The 21,978-nt window shown below is 52.8% G+C and overlaps 1 protein-coding gene and 1 long non-coding RNA gene across 9 annotated transcripts; both read left to right on the top strand.

Annotated features, from left to right (window-relative positions):
* The first annotated feature begins 681 nt into the window (after positions 1–681).
* On the top strand, positions 682–5,933 carry LOC308561865. Its single transcript, XR_013999563.1, has 3 exons — positions 682–1,389; positions 4,795–4,871; positions 5,266–5,933. It is a non-coding gene; the product is annotated as an uncharacterized lncRNA (long non-coding RNA).
* Positions 5,934–8,961: 3,028 nt separating this feature from the next.
* On the top strand, positions 8,962–21,929 carry LRRC61 (leucine rich repeat containing 61). Of its 8 annotated transcripts, XM_081146754.1 has the most exons (5): positions 8,962–9,122; positions 11,092–11,201; positions 11,291–11,447; positions 11,603–11,746; positions 20,484–21,929. In XM_081146754.1, exon 5 carries the CDS (start codon positions 20,645–20,647, stop codon positions 21,422–21,424), a length of 780 nt encoding a protein of 259 aa, XP_081002880.1. In that variant the 5' UTR covers positions 8,962–9,122; positions 11,092–11,201; positions 11,291–11,447; positions 11,603–11,746; positions 20,484–20,644; the 3' UTR covers positions 21,425–21,929. The 8 variants fall into 8 exon arrangements, with proteins under 8 accessions (XP_081002880.1, XP_081002881.1, XP_081002879.1 ...); XM_081146755.1 differs by lacking the exon at positions 11,291–11,447 and having other exon boundaries at positions 20,569–21,929; XM_081146753.1 differs by lacking the exon at positions 11,291–11,447.
* Positions 21,930–21,978: the final 49 nt, after the last annotated feature.

The raw sequence follows: 21,978 nt of genomic DNA, 5'->3' as shown, positions 1-21,978 counted from the left end.
CGGGTCTTTATTGACTATTTATTTGATTGGCCTCCCTCCCGCTTAGTGGGCGTTGTTTCTGGACCTGCGGTAGAGTGTGAGGCGTCTCACCTGGGTTCCTTGCTCTTGGCTTGGCCTGGCGCTCAGAGCTCAGGCCGGGTCTCCCCTTGATATCCCATCGCCCCCCCCTTTCAAACTCCCCGTCCTCACCCCTGTGGCCCTCCTGGAGTTGGGGTGTTGTGTGTGGGTTGTACAGAAAACCCAGTCATTTCTAGTGACTCATTAGTGGTGGGAAATCACTGTTTGGTGTCAAAGTCCTAGCTGAGGCTGTTTGCTGGTCGCCCCTCCCTTGCCTACCTGACTCCTGTGTCCTGGGGTGGGGGCAGGAAAGGGGACTGGCAGCTGCTTTTGAGCTGCAGCTCTGGGACTGGGACACAGAACTGCATTTTCCTGGGACCTGAAGGAAAGTGCTGCTGGCCCAGACTCTGCCAGCACCAGGCCTGGCAGGAGGAGGAAGCAGAGGACTTGCTGGTGGAACTTGGAACCACCACTCACCTGTGCCTGTGACTGCAGAGTGGATGGCTCCTGGGCTGCGCAGTAACGCAGGTCCCCCGCCTTTCTGGAGCATAGCCTGCCTCGTTCCCGAATACCTGAGGGCCCGAATCCGCCCGCTCTGCGCCTGGCTTGGGCGAGGATCCATGTTCTGTGTGGGGCAGGGGGACAGTGAGCAGAAGGAGCTGGCACTTAAGGCCCGGGAGGGGCCAGCACAGGAAGTTTGGGGTGGGGAGGTGCATAGAGAAGAACCAGACCGCTGAGGGCCTGACCACGGCGGAGGAGCGTAGGTCCATCCAAAGGGCAATGCAAAGCCACAAAAGGGTTTGAAAGTTGGGGAGGGACATGGCCCAGTTTGATTTCTAGAGCCTGGTGACAGGGCCTCAGGTGAGCGGTGGTGAGGACAAGTGGGCAGGTTGCAGGTCTACTTAGGAGCTGAGGGGACCAGCGTGTTGGCTGTGGGAGAAGAGGCTGGGATGGTGGCCCCGGGAGAAGACAAAGGCGGGAGGTAAGCTAAGCCTCCCACGCAGGGTGGCCAGCAGAGGGCAGCACCCGCACGCGGGACGGGAACCTCCCCGGCCAGGGCAGCGTGATGTTAGAGGTCCTGTGGCCTTAGTGGCCTTGGAGCGTGGCTCTTAGCCGGGAGCAGGGACAGTCCTCTGGATGATTCCACAGCCTGGATGGAATTTCCTTCAAAGATACGTAACAACCACCACGGCTGGTGCTCACTGAGCAGATGCCAGCCTCTGCTCAGGGAAACCGAACGGCAGAGAGCTGGGGTGACTTGCCGTGACGCTCCGATGCCGGGCTCCCAACAGCCCTCGCTGACCCTTCCCACCTCAACACCTGATAGACCTGGCAAGTTCTGACCTGTCACAGGGACACCCAGCAGCCCAGGTTCTCAGTGGGGAGGGGGAGGTACATACAGATGACTGCTGATCACAGGGTCCCCTCCTTAATGAAGCCCCTAAAGCAAGGCCCTTTGCTGAATTGTGGTTGCTTTGGACAGACATAGAACCCTTCTTCAATAACAATGGGAATGTGAGAAGGGGTGAAATCGGCGGGGGCGGTTATGGTTGCGCCTGGTAATCACGTGAGTGCTGGGAGTTCATAAGCTTGGGGTTTCCAGGAACAAAGTCAGTTGGCAACCACCAGCACAAAAGTGAGGGCAGATGACCAAAGTCTATGCTAACAGCCCGTGCTCTGTGTTAGCAAACCTGCGTAAGAATAACTCAGAATAGCCTTGGCCGGCCTGGCTCAGTTGGTTGTCATCCTGTGCACCAAAAGGCCACCGGTTCAATTCCCGGTCAGGGCACATGCCCAGGTTGCGGGTTCCTCCCCCATATGAAATGGGAGGCAGCTGATTGATGTTTCTAGCATCAATGTTTCTCTCCTCTCCCTAAAAGTCAATAAAAGCATATTTTAAACAAAATCATTCACGACAAAGCAAACCCATAGAATGCTGGGACCAGGTTGATTACAACAGAATCTCCCCAAGGATGGAGCAAGAGCCTGAGATTTTTAATAAGCCCTCCAGATGGCTATCAGACCTGCACAGGTCCAGGGACCAGAATTTTGAAATCTGGCAGTGGCATTCCTCAGGGTGGAATATGGTTCATCTTGACTACAATTACCTGGACTGCTTGAAAATGCAGATTCCTGGGGCCCACTCCACACCCTGCTGGATTAGGGTGTCACAATTGGGACTCAAGATTTTGCATTTTAAACAAGTTTCCCAAGGATTCCCATGCTACCGAAACCCTCCAAGCAGGGTTCCCCAGCCTGGGCACTGTTGGCAGTTTGGGCTGGATAATTCTTTGTGGGGGGTGAGGGGCTCTGTCCTGTGCTTTGTAGGACATTTAGCAGCACCCTGACCTCTACCCACCAGATGCCAATAGAGCCCCTCTCCCTGCTCCCAGTTGTGACAACCATCTAGGTCTCCAGCCACTTAAAAATGGGGAGCCACTACTCTAGATTTAACCCTTCAAGTGACTGATAAAAATTTAATTAGTTTATTGACCCAGAGCTGCTGTGAAAGAGGTTGAGAAGCCTTGATGAAAGCTGGTGTCCTGAGTGCCAGGGTGCCCGGTGAGCCTTTCCCAGCAGACCTGGAGCTTCTGACCTGGCCTACGCCCTGGGGAGATGGGAGCACCCAAGCTTTAGGGGATTATTGGGTGTCTGAATGGACTCTAATCCCAGCACCATGTGGTCCATCAATAAACTGGAGGCCAGGTGAAGGAGGGAGCTCTGGCATAACAGCCTAGTAGAACCTTGGGCTCACCCTGTAGGCACCTTCCCTGAAAAGGGGTGCTGGGTATGGTTAAGATGGATATTCTCAGAAACCCACAGAACCCCCACCTCAGCTTCCTAACCTCAGGATCAAGGGATGGCAGGCAGCACAGCTTTTCCTCCCTGCTGAAAGGGCCAGCCTTTCGCCCCCCTGACAAGACCTGGGAAACATTCGGATGATGGTTTTCTTTACCTGCCCACCTGTGGCTCTGCAACAGGGGTGCTGGGCCCCGATGGACCACTGCAGAGGCTGCAACCTTGATTGGCTGCGATACCAGCTGCAACAGCCGTGCTCTTGGTCCACAGAGACTGATGTGACAAATGTGTCTCTTTAGTCTTTCTGCCCAGCCTCCCGGAGCCCTTCACCTCAGCTTCGAGGTTGAGCGTGCGGAATTGAGAATTGGGCTGCCTGGGTTCAAATTCCAGCTCCACTGATTGGTAGTTGAGTGAAAGTTACTTAATCTTTCTGAGTTTTGGTTTTATTGCCGAGTTGGTATAATAATGCCTACCTCGTAGACGTTGCAGCACGTGCTGAGAGAATGGATTAAAGTGCCTGGCTTGTCGATAAACGCCAGCTATTAATCACATTACTTTTGCATATTAACTCTTCACTTCCACGCCGCATTTTATTCTGCCAGGATCTTGGCTTCCTTTGCCTTTTCTTGTTTCCCAAAATGGGCACCACATGGATCCAACTTGTTAAAAAAAAAAAAAAAAAAAAAGTGGCAAGTACCCTGAGAGCTTTGACATGTGCAATAGGACCCGGGAAATAAGTGCCATGAAAAAAATACCTGGGGCCTGTTGATGGATCTGTATTTCTGTTTCCTGTCAAATGTTCTTTTTTGTTTGTTTTTTGTTTTGTTTTGCTGATCCTCACCGGAGGATATTTTTTCCATTGATTTTTAGAGAGAATGGAAGGGAGAGAGGGAAGAGGAAGAGAGAGACACATCGATTGGTTGCCTCCCACACATGCCCTGAAGGGGGCCGGGGGCGGGGGATTGAACCTGCGACCCAGGTACATGCCCTTGACAGAGAATCAAACCTGAGACCCTTTGATGCACGGACCAGTGCTCTAACCACTGAACCACACCAGCCAGGGCTCAAATGTTCTTTTTTAAAATATATATATCTTTATTGATTTCAGAGAGAGGAAGGGAGAGGGGGAGAGAAACATCAATGATGAGTCGTCATTGTTTGGCCCCCAGGGTGACCTTTCCTTCCCTAGCCCATAGCTGGTCATGCAGTTTGGACCCCCTGACCTTTCCTCCCTGGAGATAACATCTAGACCTCAGTTGTATTTCAGCTCCAGGCCCAGAAAAGCAGCAAAACCAGATAAATGACACCAGGGCTGAGCTCAGGACCAGCTGCAGTGGATAATGACCCCCTGCCTTGGCGCCAACCAATCAGTGGAGACTTAGACCCTGAAAGGACACACCTGGAAAGCTGCTGAATAGTCTATTGAGATCTTCCCCTGGGACGTCCCTAAAATCTCCACCCTTACAACACTTAGGCTGGGGGACCCAGGGGCACTGTCCCTCCAGGAAGCACGCCTGCACCTTTCCCCGCCCTTCCTCCTCTCCTTCCCTCCAGGTGCATCACCTTTACCTAAGCCCATTTCTTCTACAAATTCCTTCTACCTCTGTGATTTTCTATAAAAATGCTCTCTAGTTTGAGTCTTGGCTCTGAATTCTTTCCTAGCCAACACTCAAGTACCGAGGTTGCTGAACCCAGGTCGGGTCTGACACCACTGGTCTAACACCTGGTGCCCATGCTCACCACCCACAACAGTTCTAAAGTTCTCAGGGGAAAATACACGCAAGACATTTTTGAAATTGCAGTTTGGGCATAGTTGTACGTTCCTGTGAAATAAAATTCATAAGGTGTAAATGGGTTTACAGTGAAAAGTCTCCTCATTGACCCATCAATAATCCAACTCCCTCCGGTCGCTGTTCTTGTTCTTGTTTGTCTTTCCAGGGAAGCTCTGTGCATGTCGAAGCAAACACATGAAGGGACCATTTTTCCAAGAAGAGATAACAATCCTTAACGCATAGGTGCGTAACAACAAAGAATCAAAATATGTGAGGCAAAAACTGATAGAACTACAAAGAGAAATAATTGAGATATTGGAGGCTTCAACATCTATCAGAAATAGAAGCAAACACATACTCATATATATATATATATATATATATAAATCAATGATTATTACATATATATTTTTGGGTTTTAAAAAAATTGATTTGAGAGAGAGAGAGGGAAACATCAGTTTTATTTTTCCACTTGTTTACCTATACATTGGTTGTGTGGGAGGCAGTTAGACAGGAGCAGAGCAAGGACAATGGACCAGGTACAGAAGGTCACCGGCGTGGAAAGTCCCACGTGTCTAGCAATGGACAATTGTAGGGTGGGACCTCGCCCTCAGGGTGATCTTTCCTCCCCCAGCAGGTTTGGACCCCTTGACCTTTCCTCCTTCAAGATAACATCTAGGCCTCAGTTGTATTTCAGCTCCAGGCCCAGAAAAACAACAAAACCGGACACAACTGACCTCAGGACCAGCTGTATTGAATGATGCCCCCCTCCCGCCCCCGCCCCAACCAATCAATCACTGGAGACCACAACCCTGAAAGGACACAGCTGGAAGCTGCTGAATATTATGAGATTTCCCCTGTGACCTCCCCTAAAATCTCCACCCTTAAAAACCTTAGGACTGAGGGCCCTGTGCGATCTCCTTCCTGGGAACACACCCATGCCTTTCCCTCCCCTCTCCCCCCCAGGAATGTTACCATTGGCTTCCTCACTCCCAAGCTTCAAGGGTCCTTCCTTTGCCTCTGTAATTTGTTTCTTAAGCCCATTTCTTCTAGGAATTACTTCTACCCCTGTGATTTACCAAATAAATGTTCTCTTATAGTTTGGGTCTTGGTTCTGAATTCTTTCCTAGCCAGAACCCAAGTACCAAGGTCGCTGAACTCGGGTCCGGTCTGACCCCACAGGTCTAACACCCAGTGCCGTTCCCACCATCTACAACAATTGCTTCTTGTATGTGCTCTGACTGGAGGTTGAACCCACAACCTTGGCGTATCGGGACGATGCTCTAACCAACTGAGTTACCTGGCCAGGGCTTATTACATATATTTATATTTATATATAAATCTATTCTCTCTTTTTTTGCTGTTAATCCTCACGAGGATATTTTTTCCGTTGTTTTTTTTTTTAGAGAAAATGGAAGGGAGGGGAGGGAGGGAGAGAGAAACATCAACCGACTCCAGGAATTGAACCTGAGAGATCTTTCGGTATATGACACAACATGCCAACCAACTGAGCCACATCAGCCAGGGCAAGTTCTTTCTTAAACACTTAAACGTGCACTGTTCTCAGTTCGTATTAGTACACTAAATTTCTTGTTGTCCCACAGCTCCCTTAAGCTGTCCTCCTATTTTTAAATTGTTTTTTTTTTTAGTTCTGATTTTTTTCTATCCTGTCTTCTAATTTGTTGATCTGATCCTCAGCTTCCCTAATCTGCTGTTTACTCCTTCCAATGTATTTTTTATTTCTACTATATCATTCTTAATTTCCTTCATAGTTTCCATTTCTTTTCTCATGCTATTGAGCACCCTTATGATCAGTATTCTGAACTCTATTATCTGAAAGGTTGCTTATCTCCATTTCATTTAGCTTTTTCTGGAGAATTCTCTTGTTCTTTCATTTGGAGCTTGTTTTTTGTCTCCCCATTTTGTCTGCCTGTTTGAATTTGTTTCTATATATTAGGTAGATCTGCTAGGATTCCCAGTCTTTTGGGCAGTCTCTGGTACAGGCCAATGTCAGACACCGTTTGTGACTGGCCTTGAGTCCCCATTAAAAAGTCTTTATTGACTTTAGAGAGAGGGAGAGGGAGAAGAGTTGAAACATCAGTGATGAGAGAGTCGTCATTGATCGGCTGCCTCCTGCATGCCTCCAACTGGAGATGGAGCCCAGCTGGGCTTGAGTCCCCATTTGAAGCTTTCTGCACTGCACAGCTTGTGGCTCCCTCAGCTGGGCCTGGTTGTGTTTGGAAGGGATCAAGATTCGCACCATGGTCTGATTTTCTATATTTTAGTTGTAATTCCAGTTTGGTCCTGGGAGCGTGTCAGTGTAGCCTCCACTCAATCTGCCACCACTTTGGAATCCCCTAAATTTATTTTTTAAAAATGTACTCATAGCCCGGTGGAGTGTGGCTCAGCTGTTGAGCATCGACCTAGGACCCAGGAGATCGGGGTTCAATACCCAGTCAGGGCACATGCCCGGGTTGTGGGCTGCAGCCTATCAATGAATCTCTCATCATTGATGTTTCTATCTCTCTCTCCCTCTCCCTTCCTCTCTCTGAAATCAATAAAGATATATTTTTAAAAAATAATAAAAAATGTATTCATAATATTCTGTCATATGAATTACCATGATTTCTTTAATACGCTGGGCTTGTTTTTACACCTCTTACTGCATTCCATTAATTTGGTCCTCAGTACTATTGCATCATTACACAGTGTTTCAACTGTAGTAACTTTACCTATTTTTATAATGTTGTAGGGTTTGTTCCTACCTACCCCTAACCATTACTACCCTTTGTTTGAATTTTTCTAAGATTTTCTTGTTTACTTTTCCTTCTGAACTTTTAGAATCACCTCCTCTGTTCTAAAAAGTTGTTAGAATTTTTATCAGGATTTAATTAAACTTGTAGGTTACTTTAGAGAGAGCTAATATCTTTGAGATATTAAGTCTTCCTAACCCTGAACATCATTTGCCTTTTTATTTGTTCAGGTATTCTTTTTGTAGTCCTTAGTGATGTTTAAAGGTTTACTGTTTTTTCTTTCATTGATTTTGTACATTTCTTGTTAAGCTTTTTCCATGATGTTTAATCTTTTTTTATTGCTAGCAAAATGTAATCTTTCCTTCCTTGGTATTTCTGAATGGTGGTTTACATATGTGGAGGACTTTAATTTCTATACATTACTATTAAACCCAGCTACCTTTACTGAGTTCTCTTATCTTTTATGAAGTTTGTTTGTCTTGTGTCTCCTAGTTTTGCAATCAAATCGCCTGTTTCTAGAGTGCCTCTGGGTTAACACTGCAAAGAGACCAGCTCTGAGCCTATTACATACGGACCCCTATTTATCAACACAACTTTAAACTCACTTGAGGCCCTGCCATCTTCCACTTTCAGGGGCTGTGTGGCTAAGTCTGTGTCCCCAATTCGTATAAAGGAGAAACCAATACCTCCATCTCTGAGGCATCGGAGAGAACCAAATAAGATTTAAAATAACTTTGATAAAGTGTAAAGATGTATATACTTCTGTGGCAGGGGCACTTCTTTTAGGCCAAGCTGAAGAACTGCACCCGGAGTCCATGCGCTTGAGACAGAGGAGCGCAGGAAGGAGCTGGAACAAAGCTTCCACCGTGGGCGGGCTGCCCTGGGGCCTCAGGAATTTGACTCTGGACGTGGGAAGCAGCTCGGCGTGGCCTGCGAGGCAAGAACTGGGCACTTCAGTGCCCAGGCGGGGCCAAGGTGGGCGGGCGAGGCCCTCCGCGCTCAGCCCGGGAGCCGCTGGACGAACTTCCAGCCTCCGGGGCGTCCCCGGGAAGCGGGCACTTGCCCCCAGAGACACCCCGGCGGGTTTGCTGAAACGCTGGGTGAGCCCTCAAGCCAGCAAGAGACCCCGCCGTGTGCAGGGCGCACCTCGCTATTGTGGTCACCTCCGCCCGCGCACGAGACTGGGGTCGCGCCCGGCAGTCAGGCTCCCCTGGCGCGGAGCCCCGAGTGGAAGGAGCCTTGGGGGGGGGGGTCGGTCAGCGGAGGAGGAAGACGAGGTCCCCGCGGCCGAGGCAGGTCTGGGACTGCGGGTCTCACGGCCACGTCGAAGCCCAGCAGCAGGAAACCGGAACGAGAGAATCTGGGTAACGGAGGGGGGGGCGTGACTTCCGGTGAGGAGGCGGTGCAGTCACGTCGCTTCCGGCCAGCGGAGGTCGCCGGCGCCTGCGCACTCGAACTTCGGACTGGCCGCAGTGAAAAGGTACCAATCGCAGGGCGGGGCGTGGCGGGGGCGTGGCGAGGGCTGTCGCTCCCGGAAGTAGCCCCTTGCACGCCCCGGAACTCGAAGCCCCCCCCTCGGGCTCTGCCGGGTCTTTCCGGTGGTGTCTGCGGCCGGCCCCTCTCCACCTGCCTCGGGAGCGCCGTGGGCCGCCGTGGGCGCTGCGCCCGGCTTCCCGGCCTCACCAGCCGGGGCTTAGCGGGCTTAGCGGGCGGCGGGCAAATCCCGAACCCCCGGCCTTAGGTAAGCCGGGGACAGGGCGCTGCGGTCCGACTTCATAGAAGTGGACGCCGAGGCAGGGGGAGGGGCGGAGGCCGCTTGCTCTAGTCCTAGGCTGGCCTCCCCTGCCCGGCGCCTCGGACACTCCAGGCGAGACCGGAATGTCCCGCACAGCGGCGCGGCGCTCACTCTGTTGTACACACTGACTCGGCCCTTCACACGCCTCGAGGTGGGCGCTGTGGTGCGGCCGAGGCCGAGTGGTCGCGGAGGCCGAAGCCCGGCCACAGCTGGTGGGCGGAGCCGCCGCGGTCTGACCCTGAGGCTGCCTCCGCCTCGGCGCTCAGTCCACTAGGGAAGAAAAGCAGCCTCGCAGAGGAGACCAGAGGAGCTCACTCTCTGCTGGTGTGCCGTTTGAGACGCATCTCATTTAATGACGCTTTTGCGTGACGTGAAATCTAATGATGCGTGGTTATGGTTCGAACCATCTTTCTTAGGATTTGCATGTGGGACAAAACCCAAAAATACATAGCGGCTTGCTCTACTCTCCCTTGCACACGTTCCTCCCAACCTTTTTCTCGCCACCTGTCCAGGTGAGTGGGGGAGGGAGGAGAAGCCGAGGACTTGAGGGCCCAGTAAGCGCTTCGGCCCCCCTGGGGTCGGGGATAGGTAGACACCCGCCTCTAGCCCAGTGCAAGAGCTGAGAGAAGAGGTGCCGGTGGGACTGGGCAGAGTGAAAACACAGAGCTCTGGCATGGTTACCAAAGGCCCAGGGTGGGCGGAGGTCTGCACAAGGCCCTGGGGTGCAGCAGGCACAAGAGAAAGGGAAAAGGGCTCCCTTTCCCTCTGGCCATACACGTGGGAAAAGGCCTGGTAAGGTTGGTCAGAAGAGTCTCTGATCCATGGTGCCAAGGCCGTCCCCCCCCATCCCACACTCAGCCAGCAGGTTGCTGCCTCAGGGAGTACATGGCTTCCCTTTGGGAATCTAGGCTCCTGCGAGTAAACTGCCTCTGTTTCTTCTCCTACCCACACTCAAGGACTTACTGCCGCCACAGCCATCCTTCCTTCTTTGCTCTATCAGAAGTAGATTCTTTCTTGTCGCTGGGGATAAACCCACCCACCGCTGGTGTTCTGGATCCCCAGCTCTGGCCTTTGTTTTCCCTGTGTTCTGAATGTGTACCTTCCCCCTCTTCCCACTGCACCTGTCTCTCTGTTTAGAGACACAGCCAAGCCTTTTCCCTCCCTTCCCAAAGCGGGACTCTCCCGACCCACTTCTGACCTTGAAAGTACCTGCTTCCCCCACTTCTCATTGCACAGCCCTGAGCTCCACCTTCACCCACTGACCTGTGACCTTGTCTATCCTTTCTAGAAAATCTCTTGGCTTCCCTAACATCACTTCATAGTTTTCTCTGTCTCCTTTGCCTGTCAGTCATCAAGGTGTGTTCATCCTCCACCCTCCCCACAGTGTCCATGTGGCCTGGGCAACCACCTCCACGCTTCTACCTCAGGCATTTCCCCTCAGTTTCTAAGGAGACTCTTATGTGGATCCATATCTTTGGCTCAGACCCTTGTCCCCTCACGCATGTATCCGTCGTATGTACCCCTGAAGATTTACTACAGAAGAACCTTAAAATCAGTATCTCCAAAACTGAACTACATTAGTAAATGGATCTCTAGGGAATTCCTCCTTTGTATCCCTCATCCACATCTCAACTCAAGCATAATCAGCCTCCTAAAAAGCTCTTCAGACTGTCCCCTCCCCTCCAGTCCCTCTGCCTTACCTGCTCTGGCCCTCCTTACCTCCTGCTCCCCAGTGCCATGCCTGCCATTGTGGCCCCACTATGGCACCCTTTCAACTGCTGCCCGGTGTGCAGTCCGAGAGGCCCCATCCCCAATCTTGTAGTCCTCAAATGTGAGAAGTGACACAGTAACTTCTTACTAATAAAGTACTGAATATTTTATATTCAAGATTCAAAGTTGGTTGTGTTCTCCACAGTGTCAGCCTCACTGTCATTCTGATGTGCTTCAGTGGAAGAGAAGGGTGATCACTGTCGATGCCAGTGACTGCACAAGATCCTGGATCTACCCAGGGAGTCTTGTCAGGAGGTAAGGATCCTGAAGCAGTAGCCTAAGGCAAGTGACCCCTTACCAGACAGAATCTAAACTCCACTGTCCTAGACTTGATTTACCTTCAGGTCAGCCTGAAACCTGGCCTCCGTAGCACTTCCCACCACTTGCCTTGCTCCAGTGCCATGAGCCCATTTCCACGGTGTCTTCTTGTCATGAACCCCAAGTGCCAGCTGGCAGTTATTCTCCTGTGTTTGCATTTCTGGGGCACAGTGCTGACTCATGGTAGGTATTTGATGAATTTTTGTTAGATCCAGAGTATCTGCAGAATACAGACACACTGAGGGGACAAAAGGCTCATGGGGGAAAGAAATGGAATTGGTGTGACCCAGGCTGCAGCCCTAACACACAGGTTCTTTCCTTTTCTCTGCCATCATCAGTGAGGGCAGGGCGCATGCAGACTGCTTGTGGAAGCCTGCAGACTGCTTGTGGAGGCCCAGCGCCAGCTCTGGTCTTCACTCTGCTACTGACCATCACGTTACCACTCTGGGTTTCTGTTTCTTCAGTCATGAAATAGAACTGAGGTAAGTCCCCTCCAGTTCAGACATCCTAGATTACTACTATTTGAACCAGGACAGTGTCTTGCATTTCATTTGCACCTTTATTCACCCCTCCACAGTGTCACCTTCCATGGGGCTTTGGACACTTGATTTGGTGGTGACCGAGATCTTCCTTGATGGGCCTGAGGTCATTGCCTCTTGCTCCTTCCAAGGCTTCTAGCTGGAAGGAGCCTGTCTGTATCATGTTGCCCACACTCCTCCCTGGACAGTCTGCATGAGCCTCCTCAGCGGACTTGTCACCTGCAGAGGCAGTCCTGCCATCTTAACCTGTAACGTCACTCAGTGTCAGAATGTACTGGTTTTAAATCTTGTTTGGCCAGCATTTTATTCTGGTCTGAAGAGAGGAAGACTCCTTTCTTCCTGAACTTTACGGTGGGATTCTTAAGCCATCCTTCCCTGAACCTTCTCTCTCCTAAGGAAACACATCCTAGCTCACTAGCTCATTTTCTTTTCTTCTCTGCCTATTTCTCTTCTGACTTCATCATGTCTCTTTCCTTTTGAGAGCTCCAAATTTGACCTAATCTCCAGGAAAATGAATGAGGGGAAAGGAGTTATGGATTGTGCCTAGATTTGGGGTCTGAGCACCTGGGTGAACAGATGTCTATCTGAGTTGGCTGTAGGAAAGCAGGTGAGCCAGGGAGAGGTTGGACAGCAGCCAGCGTGTAAATGCAGTCCTACCTGGGGAGATGGTGCAGCCTGGTAGAAGGTGTAGAATGAGAGAGGCTCTAGGAAGGAACCCCAGGAAACATCTTTAGGGGACAGGCAGAGGAAGAAGGACCAGACAGAGGCTGCAGAGGAGGTGCAGATGAGAGGGAAACAAATTGTGGTGTCCCAGGGCCATGGGGAAATAGCCTTCCAAATGGAGGCTGTGGGCAGATGCTTCAGTTGTTGCAGAAAAGTCCATTGGGGTCACTGGGAGCCTTGGCAAGAGCAGTGACTAGGAGTGGTGGGGGCCAGAGCCAGAGAAGAGAGGGTTTCAGGGGATGGGAGGTGACAAAGTATAACCAGCCCTTCAAGAGTCTCTGTGACAAAGAATGAGAGGACACTCGGGGGGCCAGAGTCACTGGCATTAGGAGCTACTCCATCCTGCGTTCTCTGTTGGAGGCTGACTTCTAGAGAAGGAATGTCAAAGGATCTGAGCCAGGCCTCTGGCCTAAGCAGCCTCAGGCTGCATCACTCCTGAATAAGCTATGTAACCTATTTATGATGCCTCCCAGTGTGCCAGGTACGGCCAGGTGCTCAGGATGCAAACGCCAGTAGGCTCTGCCCCCTCCTGGCTTGTGCTTACAATGTCTAGTGCCGAATCTCTTCCAGGGAAACCGGCCTGACTTCTTGGTGAGGTCAGACCCTCTCTGGGGTCTCCCAGCCTCGTTCCTGCTCCTTCATACCTGCATTATGGCTCTAGTTCTACCTGTCATGAGTGAGTCTTAGTCACGTCTGTCCCTACGCCAGCCTGGAGGTCACACGCATGCAGGGGCCTTGCCTGCTGTATTCTGTGTCCGCTACACAGGAGAATTGCCAAGTGTGCACTAGGTTCTCAGTAAACACTGAGAGAAAAAAGAAAAACACTAGTTAGTTTGGCAAAGAAGCTGGACACAGAAACCACTAATGTGCAGAGGGCTGCTCCATTGGGTCTGGGAATGAATGGCATCCTTCTCCAAGGAGGTTTGAGGTCTTGAGAGTTTTGTCTTAGGGCTGATTTCATATTATTTCTCTATGCCTTTTGTCCTCTGCTGTCTTCTCTCCCCTCTTGGCCTCACCTTCCCCCTCAGTGTTCCTCAAAGTTGAGTAGGGCAGCTGAGAGCCGTTCTTTTCATCTTGCTTTGCAGCCTGGGCTCATCTTCTCATTTCCCCAAGTTCCCAAGCATGTTGGAAGTGGAAACAATAAAAAAGCCCCATAAGAGACGTACACCCTCAGGACCTGTCTCCCCCATTACCAGACCCCAGAGTCCAGCTGCCACAATGACTTCTCCTGGCTCCAAGTTCAACACCAGAGCTACCAACACCTCTTGTGGACTTGGCTGGGGTTCCAGTGGGGACCTGCCAGAGACTGAGGTCAAACTTGAGTTTGTAGACTTAGAGGAGAAGGCCAGCAGTGGCCACAGGAAGAGCAGACCCTCTGGCTCCCAAAAGGGGAGTGAGAGGGATCTGCCCCTGCAAAGTAAGAGACCCCGCCCCCTCCGCAGTGGCTCTTCCATCCCCTCACCTGACCAAGTGTTCCTGGAGGAACAGGAGGAAGGAACCCCGGGCCTACAAGTCTCTGGCAGGAAGAGAAGAGCCTGCTCCCTGGGGAGGCCTGGTTTCCACTCAACTTGTGCAAAGAGCCAGGCCATCCTGGGGCAGAATAAGCCAAAGGGAGACTCTGAAGTCTGTGGTGTGAAATCTGGGCTTGGGCAGGAGCCCTCTTTGCAGCCTGAGAAGGTGTCCAAGCAGAAGGCACGTGGACAGAGGGACGGGGGGCAGCAGGCAGGAAAGAAGTCGAGAGCCCCAGGGCTCAGCTCTGGGCCGGCCCCTTCTACTCCAGTGCTGGTCCAGGCAACCAGTCTGGACAGGTCAGAGGTGGGCCAGCCTAGTGAGACTGATGAGGCGAAGCAAACTGATATCCTCATAGCCCATCTGGATAGACAGGTACGACGCCTCAAGAAGTGGAAGAAGAGGCATTTGCTTCCTGGTGTGGGGGAGGAGAAGTCCCTGCCGAGCCTTCAGAAGCTACCCTGCTTGAAGAAGCTGGTCAGAACTATAAAAGAGACCAACGGCTGGGCTTCTCAAGGGCATTGCCCAGGCCCTCAGGCCACCACAGGTCAGAAGCCCTCATTGGATCGCAGACGGTTCTTTCCTGTTGACTCTAAGAGCACCTGCCATGCCACCTGCATTCTGTGTCATGCTGACATTAGACAAGGCAAAAGTAAGGGGCAATCTAAAACCTCAGGCCTGCTCTGTCCCCTGGTGAGTAAGAATGGGCTGGAGAGGGAAAGAAGGCCAATTGCAGCCAGCCCAGGGAGAAAGCGGGTAGGGGCAGTGAAGAAGCAGAAGGGCCTGCCTGCAGATGCCACCAGCCTTGTCTGTGAGGGTCTCCCGTCAGGACATTGCCCAGATGGCTCACCCTCAGAAGACAATGACGGGCAGCTGGCCCCAGGGAGGTGTGAGCAGCTGATACTGGCTCCACCACCCCTGCCTACTCCCATCAAAGACGAACCTTCCCCAGTGGCAGGCGGAGAGGACCAAGGTGGTATATGTGCTCCCAGCCAGTCCCGCTCCCAGGCCTGGCACCAGAGCATTGCTGAGCTACTCTGCAGCTTGACTTTGCCACTCTCCTTTTTTTCTTCCCCGCCCTTCAGAAGGTTTATGGCCCAGGTTGACCCTTGCTACCACCTGCCGCCTCCAGCTTTCTTTTCTGACAAAGCCTTGCCTCTGCTCCGCGAGTCGATGGGCGAGCAGGTGCGTCGGGAGATGCAGTGGGCTGAGGGCAGCCGCATCCACCTCACCATGTCTGCGGCAGCCCAGGAAGTGGTCGCGGAGGACTACGTGGCCGTCACTGCCCACTGGGGGGTGATACAGCCCCGTAGCTGTCAGGTGGTGTCAGGGACCCTGAGGAAGCAAGCAGTGCTCTGCGTCCGAGGCCTGCCCCTGGAGAGTACTGTGGAGGACAGGCAGCGGGAACTGCACAAACAGGTCAGCCTGTGGCTGGGCCGTGACTCCCTACAACCAGGCTTCCTGGTATCGAGCGGCTGCTCCAGCCTGGAGCAGGCGGTGACAATGGAGGGCTACACTCTTGTCCCTTGCTTTGCCCACTGCCTCAACTCTCTGGTGAGAAACTTTCTGTGTCACCATCATAGTGTCCAGATCATCCTGGGCACAGCCAGGGCCATCTGCAGTCATTTCAAAGGCTCTTCCGAGGCCCGGCGGCTCCTCATGCAGCTGCAGCAGCAGTGTGGCCTCCCAGCCCATCAGCCCTTCTGGGAGCTCTCAGATCACTGGGTCTCGGCCTACCACCTGATGGAGTGGCTGGTGGAGCAGCAGCGGCCACTGCGAGAGTATGAGGAGAAGCACCAGCTGGGGAAGGCCGGCATGGCCCTGTCGGCCACATTTTGGAGCCTGACAGACAGCCTGGTCAGGCTCCTGCAGCCCTTCCAGATGGTGGTCCAGGAGGCGAGTGCACCGCAGACTTCCTTAAGCCAGGTGCTGCCGCAGCTGCGCTACCTGCACATCTTCCTGGAGCAGGTTCAGAGGCACTTTGAGGAGCAGAGCGGCGGGGAGATGGGTGCGGCCATCCGGTTGGCCCAGGGCTTGGCCCTGCAGCTCTCCACAGACTGTCAGCTCAGCAAGCTCTTCCACCGTGAGGAGTTCGTGCTTGCCACTCTACTGGACCCCCGCTTCAAGGGCCAGATTGAGGCCATCCTGCCTGTGGGGGCCGACATTGACCACTGGAATCAAGTTCTCGTGTATAAGGTGAAGGAGGTTATGGTGTCTGAATACTCCTTGTCTCCCTCTTCCTCCTTGCAGAGCCCCAAGACTATGTGTGTGGACGCCACCCTGAGTGACAGAGTAGCCGAGGGCCCTGGGGCAGAGGGGAATGGCCAGAAGGAGCCAGAAGTGCGGAGAAGCAGCAGATCTAGGTCTTCGCTGTTGGGCCAGAGGGAGAAGAGCTTGCTGGAACAGCTGGAAAGTGTAGGGCTGCTGGCATCCCGGAGGAATGGAGCTTCGCTCTCCACTGAGAACCACCTGGCCACAGTCATCGTCAAGAAGTACCTGCATGAAAACGAGACAGTTGGTGCCCAGGAGGACCCCCTGGCTTACTGGGAGAAGAGGCGGGAAGTCTGGCCAGCCCTGGCAAGACTGGCCACCGTCTATCTGTCCTGTCCTGCTACCAGCACCTTCTCTGGAAGTGTATTTGCTTCCCTTGATAGCCGCACTATCATGGAGAGCAACTCCCCTCTCCCAGTGGAGACAGTTGAGCATCTCCTCTTCTTGAAGACCAACCTGGAGAATTTCCCCAACTACACCACCTCTCCCCTTATCTTCCCCAGTGGCGACCTGGCGAAGGGGGAGCAGACCAGGGAGTCTGGCCCCACTGTCTGATGCCCTCAGAATCTGCCTGGAGGAACTCTGCCATAGATGAAAGGAGAGAGCAGTGTTGTACTTAGGATATCAGACAAGGGCAGCCAGAATCCTAAACCATTTGGGAAGAATGGGGACACTTTCTCAATTCTTGACAGATTGCCTTTTTTCCTTTTGTCTGGGAGGTGGCATTTTCTGTCTACCCATTGCTTAACTTACTTCTAGCACTATGTGCATAGAAAAGGTTGACTCTGTTGTGAGTTGTACTATATAGGTTTATAAGTGGTAATGCTCTTTTGAAATACTGGTGGGTATTAAGGGCCCTAAGTGCAGCTTGTCCATGTGTATCAAGGTACACATGCCCTTAAGAGGTCTGGTTTTTCTTGGGACAGGGACAAGGGGAGGTGGCATATATACTCAGTGGGATACATACTCAGCCACCTAGAACTGGGTGTGCTATGAAAGCTTTCTGAAATTGCTTTCACTGTAGAAAGAAAGAAACCCTAGGAGTAGCCGTTTCAAGAAGGAGGTGTATGTACATGCACATATCAGTCTTCTTAGGGTCTGTACTTTTTCCTGTTGCCAGGCCCCATAGTTGCTGGATAGTTCTTCTTGCTAGAACTGCCCAGCTAGTGAGGAAGAGTGCTAGGATTGAAGAACCCTGCTCTAGACTGGGACCTGGAGGAAATGGGCAGAGGAAGGGTCCCCAGTTCGCTGAAGCAGCCAGGTGACTGCCCACTGAGGCTGCTCTGGGTCGAACCATTTCTTCCCTAGATTTAGCTCTGTCCTGGTGGACTCCTGGGCATCATTTTCCAGCCCATTTCCTACATAGGTAAACTGACAGCAAAGGCTGACTGCTCAGGGCAGATGCGCCTCTCCCTGAGACCCGAGTGTCAGTTGTGTCTTAGTTGCTGTCTCATCTGTGTAACCAAGTCCTTGGTGCAGACTCACACATTGGGTGAGAAATGTTGACATGGGTGTGGATGAGTCAGTCTCCTGTTGTGCAGAGCTTGCTGTTGGCCTGTGCATTACAGCAGGTGGCTTTGCACAGATGGGTGGACACAGGCCGACCTCCATCCTGCCTAGAGCTGCCTGGTTGAGGTGTGCAGATTTGTGGTAAGATGGGGGCCATAAGAAGGTCAAAGGTGCTTGTTGCACAGGAGGAATGAGGTGGTACTGTTCCTGTACTGCAGGGGAGGGAGTAAGACCCATGGCTGCTGGAAGGCATGGGACCTCGGGGCTTGGGAGCCTGATTTCCAGCTTTATCATCATCTTTCTGCTCCACTGTTTCCGCTCCTGCAAAAAGCGTTTCTCCCAGCTTCTAGGTGGGAGCACAGTTCTCTCCGTCTCCCTCCCTTGCTCTGCCCGCTCCCCTTGATCTTTCCCACCCTTTGCAGCCACTATGTCCATCTAAGCCAGGGGTGGGGAATGTCCAGCCTGCAGACCATGTATGGCCCACAAAATCATTTGTTCTTGCCCTGCCAAGGCCTCACCAAAGAGAAGCAGTTCCATCCATCACATTAGGGGTGAGTTAATTAAGTGACCAAATATAGCAGGCTAATTTTTAAGTTGGTAATTTTGTATGGCTCGTGAATGATGTTATAAATATCCAAATGGCCCTTGGCAGAAAAAAGGGTCCCCACCCCTGATAAGCAGTCACCCAGTTCCTCAGGGCATCCAGCCCTCACCCATGTGGGCTGCAGGGGCTCACCTCTGCCTGAGAATGCCCGTGAGTCCAGTGGGGCGTTCGAATACTGTTGCATCATTCCCTCCTTGAAAGTCACCATTTCTCCCTCTGGCTGCTCAGCTGTATCCTTGTTCAGCCTCATAAAGGTTGGTGTCTGACTTCTACCCTTGACCTCTCTACTGTACACCACTTAACTAGTCGCCACTCTCACCCTCAGGTAGTGTGTCTGGGGAGGGTATGCAAATTCCTGCAGAGAGGCCTACAGGTAATGAGAAGTCTATGTCCCCATAGAGCCTGGCCTGCTCTGCCTGCGTCCCTTCAGCCTAGAGTATCAACTGTCTCCTAAGCCTGATGCCACATGGTCACCTCAAACTGGAGGTCTTGCTCCCCCAGCCTGTCCCATCTGTGTCCCAAGTGTTTGAGAAGGGAGCCTCTGCATCCAGTCACTAGGCCAGATCCCTGCACCATGTTCTAGACTCTGGTCCGTCCTCTGCACTCCACTGCCTTCGGTGGGGTCCTTGTCTCACTAGTGTTTATGGCAGGTGTCTTGTGCCCCTTTAGTACCCATCCCCTGGGCCAGAGCAGTTTTAACCAGAGGCACAGGGGACTGTCTCATTCCCTGCTAACAAACCCCTGCAGGTCTTGTTCACATAGAGCAAGCCAAATGACAGTAGATGCCTCTAGTCCTTTTTGGAAAGAAATTAGGTCAAAATGAGAACTTGCTGGAGTGTTGCAGACCAGAGGAGAGCTTGGTAGAGATGTAGGGACTCCCTTCTCAAAGATGGAGCTTGGGGGTAAGCTCTGTCAGCCTCCCCAGCTCCCTGGCCAGGAGTATGGGGCGAGCTCTGGGCCTGGTTTCCTTGGAGAGGGAGAAATGCAAAGTGGCCTTGATTATGGAAACACAGACTTGGTACTGCTGACACTCTGTAGTCCCAGGTTTTGTCAGGAGGGAATGGTCCCATAGTTCTTTGCAAGTGTCACCCTGCCTGGCCTGGGCCTGACCAAAGTCTGCAGCGTTGGGAAGCGGCCACTTGGAGCAGAGGTCCCTTCTTGTTTTCCTCTTTGCTGAAACCTTGGCCCCTTTGTGGGCGGCAGCGACCCTCCCCCATGCCTCCGCCCTCGTGCTTGTCCTCTGTCCCATAGCCACTGGTGACTTGAAAGACCGCTCCCCTGCCTTTCTGGAGCCAACTTTGGGGCCACCCGCCCCCTCCCTCCAGGACAGTCCCCACCTCTCTAGTCCTCTTGCTTTCTTTGGAAATCTCATGTTTGCAGCTGGAACAGTGATTGGTGTTGTTTAGAGTAAAGAGCTCATTTGGATGGGTGGCTGGGGGTGTTTGGAGAGCAGCAGGGAGGTGGGTGGCAGAACTGGCACTGCTGCCTCTTACCCCAGGCTTTACTGTCCCCTCTGTCCATCAACCTCAGTTTCCTCACCTAGGACTGAACGCTGGTCCTTTGAAGGACCAGAGGTTACAAATTGGCTCATGGAATCTAGAAACCATTTTGAATTTGCGTTAAAAAAATTGCATTAAGAACATTTTTGAGTGAATAAGCCAGGCCCAGGTGCTCCTGTTTATGTTTGCTTATGAGAGGCTCTCCCAGGGAGGGGACAAAAGAGGTAGGTGATGGTGGTGACCTATTACCTATTCAAAAACATATTTAAAGGGCTAAAAAGAAACACCTCAAAACTAATAAGAGATCATGAGTGGTTACGGAAAAAAGAAAATTCTGAAATTTTGCCACCCAATAGATATTTGGAAAATGGGGAACATTGGTAACACTGGGCCTGGGTGCTAGACAGCACACACGGGCTGAGTTGGGTCCTCTTAGTGGGGGCTGGGCCACCTAGGTTTCTGGCCTTGGCAGTAGAGGCTGGGTGGCACTTCATGCTGTCACCTGCTTCAGGGCCACAGGGGTGTTCAGGAGAGGCTTGCTTACTGTTTAACTGTCTCTCCTTAGGGACCTGCTGGCCCTTGAGCAGGGGTGTTGGAAGTAGGCGTCCGGCATTGCCCACAGTTAATGGTGCCTTTTTTGGGGTGAACAGCCAGCTGACCCCCGGTGGTACCCGTGTCCCTGTGACAGACTGTCAAGGCTCAGGCCACCTGGACCAACTTCATCTCATGGAGCCTCAGGGTGAGAAGCCAGGAGAGGCTGAAGGGGTGCGCATCACGCCCCAGCTGCTCAAGTCGCGCTCAGGCGAGTTTGCCCTGGAGTCCATCCTGCTGCTGAAGCTGCGAGGCTTGGGGCTGGTGGACCTGGGCTGCCTGGGGGAGTGCCTGGGTCTCGAGTGGCTGGACCTGTCGGGCAACGCGCTCACCCAGCTGGGCCCCCTTGCTTCCTTGCGCCAGTTGGCTGTCCTCAATGTCTCCAATAATCGGCTGACGGGGCTGGAGCCACTGGCCGCCTGTGAGAACCTACAGAGTCTCAATGCTGCGGGCAACCTGTTGGCCACCCCTAGCCAGCTGCAGAGCCTGGCTGGCCTGCGGGGCCTGGAGTACCTGCGGCTCCGGGACCCTTTGGCCCGGCTCAGCAACCCACTCTGTGCCAGCCCCTCCTACAGGGCCGTGGTCCGAGAGCTGCTGCCAGGCCTGAAGGTCATTGATGGTGAGCGTGTGACTGGGCGTGGCAGTGAATTCTACCAGCTGTGCCGGGACCTGGACTGCTCCTTGCGGCCTAGCTCCAGCCCAGGGCCTGGCACCACTGAGGCCCAGCCCTGGGTGGAGCCAGGGTACTGGGAGTCCTGGCCGACCCGGAGCAGCTCCATCCTGGAGGAGGCCTGCCGGCAGTTCGAGGACACACTGCAGGAGTGCCGCGACCTGGACCGCCAGGCCAGCGACAGCCTGGCTCAGGCTGAGCAGGTGCTCAGCCCTGCAGGGACTGCCTCGTCCTTTGTCTTCTAAATGTGGCACGTGGCCGTGGGATGGGCACAGTGTGGTCTGCTGCCCACATCTCCCCTCCGCCTCTGCACTCGTCTTCACGGTTTCATCACGCTGGGCTATTTGTTTATCCCTGTTCCTAAGAGCAGAGTCCTCCCTCTCACTCCTACCTCAAGAAAATTCCACTCTGCGCTCTTCAGGGAAGCACCTCCCCAGCTCCTCGAGCAGGTGTGAGGGCCCGCATTAGCAGCTGGCACCGAGGCCGCGCTGCGCCTACACTGCACGCCTGCGGGGGAAGCCACGCCTGGCTGCGCAGGCCTGAGACTTAGTGGAAGAAACTGCTTCTCCCTAAGGTTTCAGGCGGCACGGGGGTGGAGGGCCTCCCATGCAGTGGCCCTGGAAGTGGACATGGGCAGAGCACGGAACGTGGCAGCTGGTGTTGACCCCCTTCCAGACCCGCCTGCCCCCAGTCCTGTGTCTCTCCAGAGCCTTCACTGCTGTTCTGATCCCTATTAAATATTTTGTTTTAATTTGCATCACTGCCTGTCATTTCATATGGGCATGAGCTCCTGAAAGCA

Source organism: Miniopterus schreibersii, assembly GCF_964146895.1.
Source record: "Miniopterus schreibersii genome assembly, chromosome: 9".
In the NCBI taxonomy this organism is placed as follows: domain Eukaryota; kingdom Metazoa; phylum Chordata; class Mammalia; order Chiroptera; family Miniopteridae; genus Miniopterus; species Miniopterus schreibersii.
The sequence above is the reverse complement of the archived record's forward strand: the minus strand, read 5'-3'. Positions and strand labels throughout refer to the sequence as shown.

Bases quoted from the DNA above. Each gene is read 5' to 3' on its own strand.
- LRRC61 (XM_081146750.1), top strand. From the start codon at position 11,150: ATGCCAGTGACTGCACAAGATCCTGGATCTACCCAGGGAGTCTTGTCA. The intron at 11,202-11,628 runs GTAAGGATCCTG...ATGCAGACTGCT, and splicing joins CCAGGGAGTCTTGTCAGGAG to TGTGGAAGCCTGCAGACTGC. The intron at 11,747-13,611 runs GTAAGTCCCCTC...CTTGCTTTGCAG, and splicing joins AGTCATGAAATAGAACTGAG to CCTGGGCTCATCTTCTCATT.